Here is a 16,669-nt window from a genome sequence, read left to right on the forward strand (position 1 = left end):
CCCAAGAGCACCTGGGAGCCAGTGTGCGGGGGGCGGGGAGAAGCTGCAGCTGAACGGGGATCTAACCCTGTGCTGTGAACACCTCGGGCGGTTTCCGGGTCTTCTCAGAGCTAATGAGGGTGGACACTGCCCACCAGACAAGGGAAAGGAGAGAGTTCCGGGAAGCATCCAGGGAAGGGAGTAGTTGTGGGCCGAGCTGTGGGGCCTCTGTCAATGTCCGCCCTCCCTCTGCCTCCTGACCCAGCTCAGCATCTCTGTGCCGGCCCCTGCATCTGACTGTGCCCTTCCCGCCTCTCCTGCCGCCTTTCTCTGGCAGTAACAGCTGTTGTGGGCAGGTGGGCAGAGGGATGGGGTGGGGCTGGAGCCCTGGGGACAGAAGGTCCAGGCCACTCCTCCTCATGGGAACCCAGCAGGGGACAAACCCAGAATCAGAGCTCAAGAGCATTTGGGAGGCTTTGAGACCTGGATCACCAGGGAGGTCACCAGGGAGGCCACCAGGGGGTCCTTTCTGGTTTCCCCCAGGGCTGGGAGAGGGACAAGGACTTGACTTCCTTCTCGGAGGGTTTGCAGCCCGAGGAAGGGCAGGGTGCACCCCAGGACCGGGAGACCACCCAGAGCCCCGGCCACCAGACGGGCCCAGAGCTCAGGCCTGCAAACCTGGCCCTCCCATCTGATCCCAGGCACTTGGGAGGCTGAGGCAAGAGGAATGGGGAGCTTGAGGCTGACTTGGGCAACTTAGTGAGTCCCTGCCTCAAAATTAAATGTTAAATAGGTCTGGGGGTGTCACTCAATAGCAGGGCCCTTGCCCAGCATATGACAGGCCCTAGGTCCCAGCCCTGGGGATGCAAAAACCCAAAATAAACAAAAACAAAATAAAGATAAAGAGAAGCAGGTATGGAAGACCGGTATATTCCCCAGGGAGTCCCTTGGAGGAGGCAACTGGGCCACCCTGGGAGGCCCCCGTTCCCGGGGACATCCCCAGCTCCCTGTCTCTCCCCTCTGAGAGGCCAGGCTGCAGGAGACCTGCAGAGGGAGCTGCCAGGGCGGTCGTGGGGTTGAGATGCCCCCGCCGGCCCCTCCTGTGCTCTGCCCCCGCCCACCGTGTCCTCTCTCCCCGTGGGATCTGCAGGGCCATGGCCAAGAAAGCCACCCCTGGGCTGGGTCTGACGAATCTTCCTCCATCCATTGGCCCAAGGCAGTGCTGAGGGCTGGCAAATTTGCCATACGTCACACCATGCCACTCGGGACAGGACTCAAATGAGGTCCCTGCCCCTCCTCAGTCAGAGCAGCCCCGATTCTGGAAGCCCAAGCACTCTGTGCCCCGGAAGGAGGCTGTGGGTCCCTCAGGGCTTGTTTGAGGCTCACTGCAGACCCCTGCGGGCATGGCCCCAGCTGCCTTTGTCTGGCAAACCAAGCTTATTTTTCTCTGTTGTCTCGCTGTGACCTGAGCGCACAGCCTCCACCTCGTGGAGATGTTGGTGTCTGGCTGAAGTTGGTCTCTGGGGCCACCAGAGGCAGGTCTCCAGGTCCTGCCCTTCGGAGGACAGTGCCCAGGTGCCGTCCTCCTCATAGCCCCAACATGAGTGAAAGTGGCCAGTGTCCCTCTGTCCCGCCCACTGCTGCCAGGGTGGAGGAAGGTGGCTCGGCACTGGGCAGTGATGGTCGGGAGGGACAGGTCTCCTCACTGTTCCCTGCCTGCCCACAGGTGGACCTGATCCCCCTGCCAAGGGCTACTCTGCCAAAGAGGGTGGAATAGAAAAGCAGACCCCCCAAAAGGGAGAGGTGCCGACCATGGCAGCTGCGATAGGGTCCCCAAGGGTCCCCCTGGACCCTTCTTTGGTTGCAGTGGCCAGATCCCTGTGTCAGGGGCGTGGCCAGGGCGGCACCACCTGGCAGGGCTGTCTGTTTGGAGGTGCCTCAGAAATGAGTCAGCAGGCCTTTCTAGAGCGCTGGGATCTGTCCTCCAGCTCTCTGGGGACCCAGAGGTACAGGTCACCCTCTGTACACCTCCCCTCCGTGCAGCCCTTGAGGTGGTCCCTATGGACCCCAGATCCCTGGGCAGGAGGCCGGCGGCACCATGTCTCCCCCCAGGGTGGCTGGGTCCTGAGGTCTGGGGTCTCCTAGGCCAGGTCTTGCTGGGGAGCTCAGAGCCACACTGCTAGCCACATTCGGGCTGTGACCCAGCGTGTCCCCTGGGTGGTGGCTCGGAAGCGCGGGCAGGGTGTGATCACAGAGCTGTCACTGACCCCACACCCGCGCACGCCCCCACCCCAGCCTCCTTGGTGCCGTCCAACACGTCACGGGCAAGCTGAGGCCTGCCCGGCAATGAATAGTCATGAGAGAGGGCTGGGCTGCAGGTTTTGTTGTTGGAAGCAGCCAGTTGACAGACTCAGGGAGATGGGGAACGCGAAAATGCCAACAGACAGCCCACATGTTCTGGGGCATCCTTGGCTCCCACCTCTCTAGCCGCAGAGCCTCGTCCCTGCAGTCCAGCCTGCCCAGCGGCCACAGCTCTGCCCACACCCTCCCTGACCACCCAGACCCATGCCTCGCCCCACAGTGGCACCCTGGCTCCCCGGCGTGTGCAGACCCCCACCCACCTACCATGCTGTACGTCGGTGACCCCCGGCGGCACCTCGCCACGGTAGGTGAGACGCTTCCTGTGCAATGGGCCCCATGGGTGGCCCCATCCTGCCGGGGCTGTGGTGCAGTCCAGAGGGCCATCTTGCAGGCATCCTTCGTCGGATGCCTGCCATCATCTGGGGCCACCAGAGGCAGGGAGGGAGGCTGTGGAGGTGCCAAGATGGATCTGGGGGTTGGCAAATTCGGGAAACGCTTGACCCCACTCTGTGGTAGCTCTGAGGACCACCGACTGTTGGTGGGGTAGGGCTGGGAAGCCAGGCAGGTGCCTGCTCAGGGCTGGGTAAGCCGGCGTCCCTGCCCAGTGAGTGGGGTCCTGATGTCCTGGGCTCTGAGGTGGGGTCCTGATGCCCTGAGGTCTGAGGCAGGTGGGTCTGCCCAGCTCAGCATGTAGGGCTACCTGCCCAGCTCAGCGTGTAGGGCTACCTGCCCAGCTTCCGGAGCTCAGCTCACCTGGAGGCACCTCTGCTCCTGGGCCCCACCCTCCCTCATAGCCAGCAGCATCCTCACCTGGGGCTTGCTCACTTGCCAGCTGCACTGGAGGCGGGCGTGTCCAGAGCTGGGGGCTCCTCCCGGGGACAGTGACCGTGCGAGCTCAGGGTCGGAGACCCACTGCATGCTGACCCTGAGGTTCCCACAGCCTTTCTTAGGCAGGGTGGCTGGCCTCGCAGAGGGGCAGGGACCGAAGCCCATGCTGCCTGCACCAGACCCAAACCCCTGGGACCCGGCTTCATTTGCAGACCTGCCAGCTCCCTGGGCCCAGGCACCAGGCTGCTAATTGAGCAGGGCAGGCACTGAGTGCAGCTGTGCCACGCGGGCTGCCTTCCTCTTAGGAACCTGAGGATGCTGGGGGCGGGCCCCTGCACAGATGCCGCTCAGGCACCTGGTCCCTGGTCTCCCAGCCCTGCTGACCCAAACCAGGTGCTTTGAGGGGCAGAGGTTGGAGGTTAGGAGGTCTTTGGAGGGCTGTGGGTTCAGTGGTGCACATGTGTTTGAGAGGGGCGTGTGTGTGAGTGTGAGACTGTGTGTGTAGGAAATGTGTGTTTGTGGAGGCTGAGTGTGGATATGTGTGCACCTGCAGGTGAGAGTACACACATCCGCACCTGTGTGTCGTCACTTGTGTGCATGCCTGTGTGTGCAGGCATGCTTGTGTGTGTGGTGTGTGTCAATGCACGTGCATATGACATCTGAGAGTGTGTGTGGGCCTGTGTGTATTTGGACAGGGCCGTGTGTGTCCCCAGCCTGACCGAGGCAGGAGTGGCTGTGTGTGCCCATCTACATGGTCTGCCCCACTTAGGCGCCGTGGGAAGCCTCGTGCCCTTCACTGCTGACCTTACTGGAAACACACTGGTTCTTACTGGGCCTCCCGGGCTGCCTGGGACCCTGTCCCTGCTGTCCCGCCTGGCACTGGAGCAGAGTCAGGAGCTGCCAGCCTGGAGCCCGGTGTCCCTGCCGGCCAGCTGACAGCCAGGAACACACGTGGGACTCAGTGTGACCTCTATGCTGTAACAGCTGGTGCCCTGTTCCTCCGTGCCCTCCACCATGCGGCCACGCACTCTGGAGCAGGCAGTGGTCACCGGTGTCCTCGCTCTGTGTGTGGACCGAGAGTCCGTGCAGCCTGTTCCTTTACTTACCCTTCACCCATGCGCTCATCCGTCCTGTCAGCATGTGGCCACTGCCACCTTACATACCAGGGTGAGGGTGGGTGGTGGGGGAGCCCCTGGGGACCTCGCTGAGTCGGTTGTGCTAATGGGAGGAAACGGTGTACTCCCCAGCAGAATGGGTGACTGCCTGGGGTGGGTGAGTCCGCCCGTGCATTGTCCCATCCTGAGTACAGCGTTGTGTGGCACCCTGGAGACTCCGGCCTCGGGAGGGCGTCTGGCTTGCAGGGTGTCGTCTGGCTTGCTGTGTTTCCTGCCCAGCACACCCAGCAAGGCCGGGGTCTGGAGTGTGAGCTTGAGTCCTGTCGCGGGTTCCCCGAGTCCTTTCCGGGGGGCAAGGCCCTGCTGAGCCTCAGTGTCCTTCTGTCTAAGCGGGTGGTGCTGCCCAGGGTAGAGCACGCCCTTGTCTCTCCCTGCCACATCTCCACTGCTGTCTGCCCCCTTCCTCCCTGGCTTTGAGGACTGAGCCTCTCCAGGCTCCTTGATCCAGAGATGCCACCTCCCAGCTCTATAGCACCTGCCCACTGGGTGCAGTCAGCCCGGCCCGAGTGAGCTGGGTGGGAGCTCAGTCCACTCATGCACAGCAGGTGACACGTCTTCCTGGTAGTGTGGTATGGGACAGGATGGGTGGGGGTGTCGCTGCCTGGCTTCGTCCCCTGACCCAGGGCCTCTCTGCTTCACAAGTGCCCCTGTCCCTGCCCTGTGCTGCTGGTGACCAGAGCCTCTGCAACCACGAGGTGGACAGGAGCCTTAATGGGCTGGTCTTGGCGCGGCTGTGTGGCCAGTGGCAGGACCTGGCTGGACCATGGTGCATGATGGGAAGAGTGGATGGACATTGGGACAGTGTGAAAGGCTGAGCTGGACCTACTGGGTGTGTGGCTTGTGGGTCTCGGGGGCATTCGTGGTGGCAAAAAGCCAATTAGTGTGGCAAGAAGTAATCACCAAATGCCCACCGTGTGCCTGGGGGTGTGGCCAAGGGACACTGCGGTCCTGCTGTCAGGCACCTGCAGTGCTGGGCATGGACCACAGGAGGGCAGGGTGGAGCAGAGCCACACGAGTGGGGTCCAGGTGAGGAAGTGCCCTGGGCCTCTGTGGGAGGACCTCAGCATCGTGGGCCGAGGGGCGAATCCACTCCGGCTGTGTGGTCTGTGTGGCCCACTGGCCATTGCACAGGGGAGGGAATTGGACAGGAGGGAGAGAAAGCAGGGCGGGTGGGGGTGTCCTGATGCCCCTTGAGGAAAGAGCCCAGTGCTGGGATCCGAGCAGCAGCCTGGGACAAGGCCTCTGCAGAGGAGGCTAGCACTGGGGGAGGTGACAGCTTGGGCTGGGGAGACTGAGGGTCTGTAGTGTGTTGGTGGGGCCGGGGAGGCTGCAGGGTCAGCATGGGAGGCGGGCGGGAACCTGGGCCATGCTGGCCACAGTGCCCACTCAGACAAGGTGGCAGCATAGGGTGACCGCGGGCGGGGGACCTAGGCACAGGTGGCCTCAGGGCCGTGTGGGGCTGAGGGGAGGGAAGAGTGGCTGGAGCCGCCTGGCACTGGCTGGGGGAGACAGAAGGCAGAGCCGGAGAACCAGGCGAGGGTGCCCTCGAGCACAGGGTGGGCTGGGAGTGGAGGCAGGGCCAGGACACAGGAGGGACCATCGGTGCTGCTGGGGACCCCCTGGGCAAGGCCAGGAGGGGCAGGATGGAACTGAGTGGCAGAGTTCGTGCCAGGTGATGGCAGTTACCCCACGTTCAGGGCATTTGGCTCCACCAAGTCTGATTTCTTCCCCTGCCTGATTCCCCGGGGCACGGGTCTGGTGGGATCTGAACTCACTGGGCCTGAAAAGAGCCGGTGTCTCCACGTGGGGGCTGCACTGCCCTGTCTCAGCCAGCGGAGCCCTGGCCGCCACCTGCTCGGGACGGAGCCCGGAGCCGGGCTTGGTCTCTGATGTTCTGATTGCGCAGCCGCCTTACATGCTCAGGGGCCAGTGCTACCGACCTGCTGGCTCTCAGGCGCCTGGAGCTGATGTCCTTGCCGCCGCCGACCCCTGGTCCTTGGCTCTGTCCCATCCACCCAGCCGGGAGCATGCTCTGGCCGTGTCTCTGCCCCCCCCCCCCCGCCTCCACCCCGTCTCCGTCGCCCTGCGCTTGCCCTTGGCTGTGCTCAGCACACGGCCCTTTTTCCTGCTGGCTCTGCCTGCGGCTCCCCTGGGGGCCCCCCCATGTCCCCAGGCCCTGTGGGCCGGCTGCTCCGCAGTGACCCTTGCCTTTCCCAGTCTGTGCCTGCCCACCCGCGGGTAGTGCCGGCCTCCCCTCCTGGGGCCCTGCACCCGCACGGCTGCCTGCTGCTCTGCTCTCTGAACCCCGCGGGGCCCGGAAATGCGGGCTGCGACGTGGAGGGTCTGGGAGGTGGCTGGCCCAGGGCTCAGGTCCTCATGCACACAGAGCCAGGCTGAGGACGCCCCGAGCAGGTGGTGGCTACAGCCGTGCACCGGGGCTCTATCCTCAGCCTCGGAGATGCCTCGCCGGCTCCCTCTGGGTAGCCTTCTCCTCTGCCTTTGGATCGCAGCCTAGCTGTTACCTTCCTACCCTGGCCATCACAGGCGGCACACCTGTGCTGGACCAGTGCTGAGCTGCCTTCGCCCCGTCAGTCCTCCGGAGCTGTGTTTCAGTCCAGCTGTCTGGTTTGCTCCCCACTGGCCTGAGCTCTGGGGAGTCCAGGAGACCTCGCCGACCAGATGGCACGGGCAGTGCCTGAGGAGCACCGGCCAGAGGAACAGGTGGATGGATGGGCAGAAAGGTGGGGCTGCGCGCGGACATGGGGCATCTTATCCAGGGTGCCAGGCGGGGGTCTGCAGGGTACCCAGGGAGTCAGGTCTCAGGCGCAGCGGTGGGACGAGCACCAGGTGGCAGGGCTCCAGCTGTGGAACATCCCACATGCCTGGCACGGGGCTGGGCACGGCCTGGTGTGGCAGGGGGGGCTGGCATACCTGGAGACGGCTCCCCCAAGGGCAAGCCGCGTCTTGTTGGCCCCTCCGCCGGCCTAATCACAGCTCGGAGCCTGTGGGAACCACAGCAGGCCCTGGCTCTGGACTGGGAGGGCGCCTCTGTCTCCCCCATCTCTCCCTGTCTCTGTCTGTCTCCAAAGCGCTTGGCCAGTGCAGTCCCTCAGCGAGGTGAGGCTGTCCAGGCTGAGACTTGCCCTTGGAGAGGAGTGTGGGCCTGCAGTGTGGCTCGGAGCAGAATCCACCGGGCCTAGGCCTGATGTCGGGGGACCAGGGGACCCGACACCCATCCCTCGGGGACAGTGGTCAAATCAGAGAGGTGGTGACCTCTGCGGGGCAGCGGGCAGGTGCCTAGCAGACACCCCCAGCTGGACCTAGCTGCCTCGGCCCACAGCTCAGGAGCTCTGGCCACCCCAGCGGAGAGCAGATTAGAGAGGGCCAAGGGCAGGTTGGAGGCCCCCACTGAGGAGCTGGCCCCCAGCCTGGTGCAGGTCTGGCCACTGCAGGGAACAGGCAGGCGTTGGGGAGTTCTTAGAGCTGAGCCCTGTGAGGAAGCAAGGTGGGGGGTGTTCGCACAGCCTTGTTTTGCGTAAGGAAAGAAACTCTGGGCAGGCTGTGGTGATAAGGCTCCCGAAAACCCAGGGATAGGACCGAGCCCAACCCTGGGAGAGGAGCGAGGTGGCCGGGGTTGGAAAGGCCTGGGGTGGGGCAGCAGGGAGCTGGGGTCTGGAGAGGAAGGGAGGAACAAAGAGGGAGGAGGCAAAGGGACCGGATGTGGCCTGCTCCTGAGCGTGCTGTGGGCCTGGGCTGGGCTGACCATCCACGTGATCAGGAGCCTAGGGACAGCGCGGCCATGCAGCAGGCTCCTCCTGGGCACACTCCCCGTTCCCTGGCAGACACCGGGGGAGAGCCTGTGGGTCCTGGGTGCTGCTGTAGCAGCCCCAGCCATACCACCCTCGGCACCGGCAGGCACCGGCTTGGGACAGAGGGCGTGTGACCATGTGGCGGCTCTGAGCTGGGGCGGTGGCTCACTCCCTGAGCTTCCCTCCCTAGCTGCAGAGCCTGGGGTCAGCGGCAGGGACACCGTGCACCCGCATGCGCGCCAGTGCTGTACAGTGCGCTCCTCCTGCACGTGTGTTGAGCGGCTTGGCTGTCACCAGAGCCTGGGGTGGCTCTGCATCACCCTGGGTCACCCAGATATGGCTGAGGCCGCAGTCGGCTGAGACCCAGGGCCCTGCTGGGAACAGGAAGAGGAGGTGGGCGTGTTGACCGGAGAGGACAGAAGAAGCCGGGCGCTGGGGTGGTGCAGTGCACCCGCAGGAAGGGGCGACCCTGCGAGGCCGGACCAGGAACTGAGGAGCAGCATGGTGGACCAGAGGCCCTGTGCCTTGGAAAAGGGTGGCATTTTAATTGGTTGGACAGGTTTTCCTGTTACCATTTCTACCAGCAAGACGAGCTTCACTGCTTCCAAGGCCCGAGTCTGTCCTTTGTACCCCAAGCCCGTGGTGCAGCCCTGGCGCCACAGTGCCGTGGCTGTCGTGGCCTGCTGGACTCTGGTGAAGGTAGTCATGGACGCCAGGAAGTGAGGAGAGCAGGTCGCTTGCAAATCTAGTTACAGTCACTTGAGACAATAGATTTGGAGCCCTTAGCTCATGGGCATAGTAGGGATCTTTAACACAAAACCACAAGCCAGGCACAGAGAGCGCACCTGTAATACTCACTCCGTGAGAGGCTGAGGCAGAAAGGTCGTAAGTTCAAGGGCAGCCTGGGCAACTGATCAAGACCCTGTTGCCAAGTGTAGACAGAGGGATGCGAGCACTGGGGGTGTCAGGCAGGGCTCCCTAGGTCTGATGCCCAGTTCCACAGAATATGAAAATTAATATTCACACATCCAACTTCCCAGGAGCAGAATTGCTGGGACTCTCGCATGCATTTCTGGTCTTGGAAGTTTCAGCGTTTACATCGTTTGACCAAGAGTTTCCAAGGCCTTGGTTCTGTGCCAGGCAACAGCCATGCCCAGACACGAGGAGGACAGGAGAGACCGACCCCTGCAGGGTCTGTTCTTGAGGGCACTGGCCCCTCTATGCTGCCTGTGGCCATGTGTGGCGACTGTCTTTGGGCCCCAGCTTCTACCCCTCTCCCTTTTGGATCAGCGCCGTGGGGTGCTGTGTCCAGAAGGGCACCCTGTATGCTGGCTTCCTGGTGCTGGGTGAGGGTTGCTCATGCTGGAGCAAAGCCATGGACGCTGGTGACCCCAAGCCCTCACCGGCCCCACTCCCAAGGTGTGGGTTCCCGAGGCCCAGGCCTCCGAGAGGTCTTGCTGTGCCTCCACTAGGACACAGCCTGGCTCACAGTGCCCACCCTGGACTTGGCAGCAGAGGGTCCTTGTCTGAGGGGCAGAGTGGGCCATGTGCTGCCCCCCTTGTCCTAGCTGCCACCGTCCCTAGGGGGGCCTTCAGAGGTGTTGGGGCCTGGGCTAGGGGTCCAGCCAGGTGGGCGGGGACTGCAGCTGCATGGAGCTCTGCCCTCAATCTGCCCCTCTGGCCCCAGGAGGGCAAGGCCAGGGGCAGGAGTCCCGCACCCTTGATGAGCCCCAGAGGTGCCGAGGAGCTGGGACTGTGCCCGTTCCCATGTGGCCCTGCTCCCTGACTATCCTTCATGGGGTAAGATCACCAACTTGCTGTCATCCAGTGCATGAGGCCACTGCAGGGGACAGGAAGGGGAGCAGCCCCCACAATTTTAGGGACCAGGGACAGCCCCCAGACAAGGTCTGCGGGAAGTCGAGCACTGCTTGGCAGGCCTCCTTGTGCTGCTGTGTGCGTGGGTCCCAGGGGCAGGTTTGACCCTGTCTGTGTTCTGTGAGTGGACTTAGGGGGGCATGGTGGGGCTGCAGTGTCCCCCACCCCAGGCATCGCAGGCTCCTTGGCTCCTTGTGCCCCAGGTTGCGCCCGGGCCCTGTATTGCGTGTAGGCACTCGTGGGCTGCCGCAGGCTGGGCATGCCCCGATCGGCCCGCTGCCGGGAGTTCTTATGGAGCAAACAAACCAAAAAACGTCCTGGTCTCACTGGGGCTCCTCCCTGCTGCCAAGAGGGTCTCGCCGGAGCTTTCGGGGCCTCAACTCCGGGGAACCCCAGGTTCCACATAAGCTGGGTGGGGGAATCTCCAGGAGACCATCCTGCTTCAGCCGATGCACAGGAAGCGAGGAGGGAGCGATGCCAGGGAGAGCTCCACATCGGGTGGAGGACATGGGGAATTTCCCAGGACTGAGTCCTAAACCTGGAGGCAGAGGATGCAAACAGTCACCTGGGGCCTCCAGAGCGCTGTGGGTAGAGGTGGAGGGGTGGGGGCCCCCAGGAACGCAGGATGCAGAGCCCAGGGACAGCATCCTTAGACGTGGGACAGCTCAGCCTTGCCCGCCTATGCCCCAGGGTGGGAAATGGCGTGAACGGGCTGTGGAGGGCGAGGGTGACCCCAGGCCTGGGGGTGCTGGCACTCAGGGGTACTGCTCCCACCTGAGAATGCCTGAAGTGGGCTCCTGTGCTGCCCCCCTGCAGCCCGCCCCCCAGATCCCGTCCAGTCCCTCCCTCTGGTGCAGGTGACTCATGCGTTGGCACTGTCCTCGGATCATCAAAGAATGTGGACAAGTTAAAATATGAACCTCCTTGTCGTGGTCTGCACCCGGCTTCTCTGGAACCAGGGAAGCCTAAGCTCCCACCCTGCCAGCCTGGGGCTGGCCTGGGGCACCCCATGGTTGGGATGCAGCATGGAGGGCACCCAGATGGACCAGCCTCCCCGGGCCAGGCCATCCTTACGGGGCAGGGGCGGGGTGCTGGCAAAATCAGGAGGGGTGAGACCTGCAACCCCCAGCGTGTGTGGTTCATTCTGTGAGTTGGCGGGTTCCACCCACGCTACCTGAATGCCGACTGGTGCAGGCCCTTGCCCTTCCAGAGAGCCAGGGTCGGCCGGTCGGTGACCCTCACACCCTCGGATTTTACCCACCTAGCTCAAAATATGCAAAATGCCAGGGCATCGCGTGGGACCCTATCTTGTATCTGCAGGCAATCGGCGTCAGGACGGCCTGCACTGGGTCTGGCTTTCTCCTTGCCAAGCTGGCTCGGGGCACCCTGGAGGGTGCCTGCAGGTTCCCAGCTGATCCTTCAAGGCACACGGGGACCTGCACCTGTGGGCGTTGCTGTCTCCAGAGTCCCGGGCCCACTCCCCTTGGGAGGATCCCTGTAGAGTGTGGGCTGCGTGTGTTAGCCGTCACTGTTGACTGGTCACCAACACCAGAAAGAATCAGTGGACAGGAATTAATTTGCTTATTGCCAGCCCGGGTGCTTCGTGACCGTCTCCCTGGGATCAGGGTGTACCACACACCGCCTTTCCCTGCCCACTCTGTCGGGGGGGGGGGTCCAGGGTGGTGTGGGCGTCGTGGACTCACAGTCCATGGGGGTCCCACAGCAGAGCCCTAGGGGGCCCTAAGGTAGACAGGGCAGGGGATGGAGCCAGCTCCCGGGTCTCACAGCAGTGACTGGAGCAGGGCAGAGGTGTTGGGATCCTTGTGTCCTGTGTTGCCCAGTCCGGTCGGACTGTTCCTTCCTGTGGGGGCTGGTCTTATGGGGCTGGACTGGGGTCTCCCAGCAGAGAGAGGCAGCTGGCATGACGTGACCTCTCAGCCCAGGAGCGAGAGGGGAGCTCCAGGTCCCTCCCCGAGTCTCTGACCAGTGTCAGAGGCCACACAACGTGCAGGTCACCCCTGAATGCACAGGGTCCAGCGACTTAGTGGACAGAATGGTCTGGGACACTCGCCTGTGCCATAGCTGATGGAGCCTGGGTGTCTCACAGGTGCCACCTGGGTGGCAGTGCTGTTTCAGGGCCCCTTGCTGTCCTTCCGTGGCTGGTGACTCTAGCGTGGGTGAAAGCTGGGTTCCTGCAGCACGGGAGAGGGAGGCCTCAGGATTCAGGACTGCAGGTTCCCCATCCTAGGGTGGATGGGTCCTCAGGATGTGGTCCAATTTGGTGGCAGCTTTGCCAGGGTTCACACCGAGCCAGGGCTGCCTGGCGAGTCCCATTGTGGCCATCCCCGGACACCTTCCATGAGTTGGACACGTGGCTTAGCCCCACTGGCTGGACATTTACTCAAAGTTGCCGTCCCAGGCTGGAGCATACCGGAAAGCCCTGCCTGGCCACAGGACACCATGGTGCAGAGAGAGCAGTGCTGTGAGAAGTGCTGTCAGTGCTGTCTGCCTGACCCTGTCCCTGTCCCCTCCCTGCCCTGTTGGGGGTCCCTGGCGGAGTGGGGCTTTGTGGGTGCACAGCCAGGCCACACATCCTGGACTCTGGACCCGCAAGTGGTCAGCAGGGACCCTGCGTGGACTCGGCAGTGGACATGCCTGCCCTGTACAGCCCGAGCTCTGGGGCTCTGCCTGGATGGAGGAGGACCAAGGAGGACCAAGGAGGAGCTGGGCCCCAGGCTGTCCCCACATAGAGGGAGAGTATTAGGGATCCATGGTGCCTAGGAGTGGTTCTGCTCTCAGTCCGGGAAGGGCAAGCTGTGGGCACTGGTGAGGTCCTGGGACTCTCTCGGAGGCTGGATGTGGTGGGGACCCCACTATGTCATTGTGTCCCCTCCCAGGCCCAGGCCTCTGTTTCCTCGGCTGTGAAGGGGGACAAGGGCCATGCCGCTCATTCGGTCACGGGCAGACCGCTCATTCGGTCACGGGCAGACTGAGTCTGTGTGACTGTCCCCAGCTCCGAGGAGAGCGCAGAGTGTGGGTGTGGTTAGAGATCTGCTTGGCCTCCCAGTGTGGTCTTCCACACCTGCCTCCCCCCGAAGTTGGGGGTCCATAGCTGGTATCTTCTGGATTGCCCTGTATCCAACACAGGACAGAAGTATGGGACAGGTGCCCCTTGCAGGGGCTCACCCAGCCTGGGGTCCTGGGACCCCTATAGGGGGCTCAGAGCTTGCGCTGCCTAGGCTCGTTGGAGGTGTGGTCCTGGCAGGGCTGGGCTGTCCTCATAATGGAAGGAGCCGGCCCTGGTGTGTGGCTGGAGATGGGGCTGGGAGCTTACAGACCCTCTGACAGCAGCCACCAGGGCCTCTAGGGATGGGAAAATCTGCCTCTGTCCCAGCACCTAGAGCACAACCTAGGGCCACAGCCAGCCCCCAGGGCCACAGCCCAGTCTGGCTCCCAGGCACCGGGCACCGGGCTCCCTCCTCTGAGCTGTGACTCAGGGACAGGGGCCCTCAGGTGCTACTGAGCCCAGGGCCTGGGCGGGAGGGGGGGGGCAGGGGGAGACTGCCGGACAGACAGTGCCTCCAGGTGCTCTGGGCCCCTTTCCTCCTCGAGGGCGGCTGGGTGGATCCCAGAGGCGCTGGCACAGGGAGGCGGCTGGAGAGGGGCGGGCGAGGTGAATATGTCAGTTTATCCCGACACAAGTAGTGGCCTGTTGGGGTGGGGTGGGGGCCCGAGGAAATATTTGGGATGACTTGGAGCGCTGGCCCTTTAAGGCTCCTGTAACCAGACACCTCTGACGGGACAGACCAGAGAGCCCGCAGGAGCAGCAGTGGAGCTGGGGCTGGAGCTGGGGCTGGGGCTGGGGCTGGGCATCCCCCAGCCCAGCCCGACGGTGTCCCCCTCCTCCCCGCCCACCAGGCCCAGTTCAATTTGCTCAGCAGCACCATGGACCCTATGAGCAGCCGTGCGGCCCCTGCCAGCCCCTACACCCCGGAGCACGCCGCCAGCGTGCCCACCCACTCGCCCTACGCCCAGCCCAGCTCCACCTTTGACACCATGTCGCCCGCGCCCGTCATCCCCTCCAACACCGACTACCCTGGCCCCCACCACTTCGAAGTTACCTTCCAGCAGTCGAGCACGGCCAAGTCCGCCACCTGGACGGTGAGTGAGCCCTGTGTGCTGTGGCAGTGTGTGACGGGCAGGTGGTGGGCGCGGGCTGGGGAGGGGCGGCCCCATCCGTCCAGCACCCTGGTGGGTGTGGGGCAGGAGGCGGGCTCTGGCCAGGTGGTCCACCCCTTGGGAGCTGACCAGGGTCAGACAGCAGCCCATGGGTCCCAGAGGGATGGAGGTCCCCCACGCAAGGGAAGATGTCCCTCAGAGTGGCATGGGCAGCATCTCTGTGCCCAGCAGGGGCTCTGGTTGGCTACTGCTTTGTTTAGCGCTGGGCTCCGAGGCAGAGGCTCCTGGAGCCGTCTGCTCCTGCTCTGCTCCCAGATCTGGGCTCTGCCTTACAGTCTCGTCGCTATGTCTCTGAGCTGGCTTGGCACAGGGATGTCAGGGGTGGCACTGCGGTGCTGAGGACCCTGATCCTCCCATGCACCTTTGGGGACAGTTCCACCTGCGGTAGGGACTCTGCCAACTTTGGTGACATTCTGTGTGCAGACTCCAGGAGCCGGCCCTGTGCTGACCGTGTTGGGTTTAGTAAACCCCTGGACCCGCCCAGCCACCCACAAGGTGGCCCCATCTTATAGCTGAGGAAGCTGAGGCACAGGGTGGGAGTAGCTTGTTGGGCCTTGCAGGGAGGTAGTGGGCACGAGGACTAGGAGTCTGGTGGTCCTAATGGCTGAGTCAGAGGCCCCAACTTTTGGCAGTGGGGGCGGCACCTAGAGGTGTGGACTAAGGTTTGGGGACTTTGCCTGGGAGTGCAGGTCACACAACACTGGGCAGGAAAGACAGTGAGCCCCGCAGCCTTGTTCCATCTCTGGGCTGCAAGGGCGACCTTGGTGCCTCCCCATGGCCCTCCCCATGGCTCTGCCTCCTCTGGGGAACAGCACTGGCAGCCCCAGCCCTGCTGGGAAGTCGCACCCCAAAGTAGAGAAGCCTGTCCTTCTGTCCTTCCAGCAGGGTGGCTGCTCCTGCCCCTCAGGGAGCTGAGCACAGGTCCCCCACCCTGGTTCTTCCCACATAGCGGGTCCAGGTCCCGTGGTGATGGTTCCTGCCATGCTCCTGGTGGTAGCTGTGGTTTCCCATGCCTCCAGATGGGGGTGGGGCAGGGCGGAGCCTAAGGCAGCCCAGGTTCGAGGTCAGGCTTGCCGGTCACAGAGCTGAGGGACATCCTGGGTGCATGATCCCCGATGCTGTGACAACGTTTGTGTATGTGTGGGTGCCATTGAGCCTGGTCCCCAGCCACGAGGCTGTCCTCTAGGAGCAGAGGAAGGGAGGGACCAGGCTGTCCCCACACCTAACACCCAGCACCCAGTGTGGAGGTCTGGGTCGGGGAGGGCCAGAGGCAGCATATGCCTGGTCTGCACACCTTTCTTGTTCCTAAACCCTCCCTCCTCAGTCCTCGGAGGGAGAAGGCAGGTGACATTCTGTCCTCAGGGTCCCTGGGGTCCTGCGGGCAGCTGTGGGAGGATGCTGGGGGTTCTGGGCCCCACAGTGGTCTGAGCTGGTCCTGGGGTCAGGAGCTGTCTGCTGACTTCTCCCTCCCTGCCTGGGACCCCACATCCCCCAGCGAGTGGCATCAGGACATGCTTTGCTCCCCCTGTCTGGTCTCGGCGGCCCATGGGTCACAGGGCGGCAGCAGTGAAGGCTGGGCTGGAGGATGCTGCGGCCTGCTGGGGTCCCCTCCCTGCTCCCCACAGGGGTGGAGGTGGGACCAACATTGATAATGAGAGTTTCCGCGCCTGGCTCTCAGGAGCAGACCCCCACAGCTCCCTCCCTATTTCCCTCCCCGGGAAGCAGGCGGGTGGCCGCCGCTCTCAGCTCTGGGGTCTCACTGTGTGGCTGCTGCCCAGACTTGCTGCCCAGGACCCAGTGCCACTTAGGCCGAGCTTGGCCCTTGCCACACCGCTGGCAGGTAACTGATGGACGAGCCCTGTTTTTCTCAAGCACAGTTCCAATGGACTGCTGCCCTGTCTCCTTCCAGAGCAGCACAAACACCTCACTGCCCCACTGTGGTTGGGTGTGAGGGGTTCTCCGTCATCTGCTTTGCAGAGCCCACTCCAGGCTTGCCGCTGTGGAAGTCCCTGGTAGGCCTCCCTGGTCCACGGGTCTGTGTGGACACGTGTGTATGTGTGTTTGCGTGTGTCCACACCCACATGCATACATGGTGTGCACTCAGACATGGCCCTCTGGGCATGGATACCTGGGTATGGAAGCCAACCCACGGCACTGTGCCGTGAGAGCTCCCGTGGCTGCCCAGGACTCTGGCCACCTGGGAGCCCGAGGTGTCCAGGGACAGGAAGGGACTTGTGAGCAGAGTAGGGTGGAGCCAGGCATGCTGCTGTGCTCCCTCTGCTCCTCGGAGTCCCCAGCTGTGGAGGGGACACACAGCAGGGCGCCCAGAGCCTGGGTAGCCGACACTCACAGTGCTCGATGTGTGTGAGTCCTTCTTGTCCCTAACCCACATGGGACCTGGTG

General features: G+C 63.5%; 1 protein-coding gene across 2 annotated transcripts in view; it reads left to right on the forward strand.

Annotated features, from left to right (window-relative positions):
- Positions 1 to 16,669, forward strand: part of Tp73 (tumor protein p73) — a 42,012-nt gene that overhangs the window by 11,852 nt on the left and 13,491 nt on the right. Inside the window, exons 1-2 of one of the 2 annotated variants that reach the window (XM_023565776.2) lie at positions 2,394 to 2,644; positions 13,946 to 14,188. In XM_023565776.2, the coding sequence (XP_023421544.1) occupies positions 2,432 to 2,644; positions 13,946 to 14,188 (456 nt within the window). In that variant the 5' untranslated portion in view covers positions 2,394 to 2,431. Of the gene's footprint in view, positions 1 to 2,393; positions 2,645 to 13,945; positions 14,189 to 16,669 lie in introns of those variants that run through there. The other variant, XM_003471247.5, reaches the window with a different exon arrangement.

Source organism: Cavia porcellus, unplaced genomic scaffold, assembly GCF_034190915.1.
Source record: "Cavia porcellus strain 051 isolate PalLab524CR breed Dunkin Hartley unplaced genomic scaffold, mCavPor4.1 scaffold_25, whole genome shotgun sequence".
Classification (NCBI taxonomy): domain Eukaryota; kingdom Metazoa; phylum Chordata; class Mammalia; order Rodentia; family Caviidae; genus Cavia; species Cavia porcellus.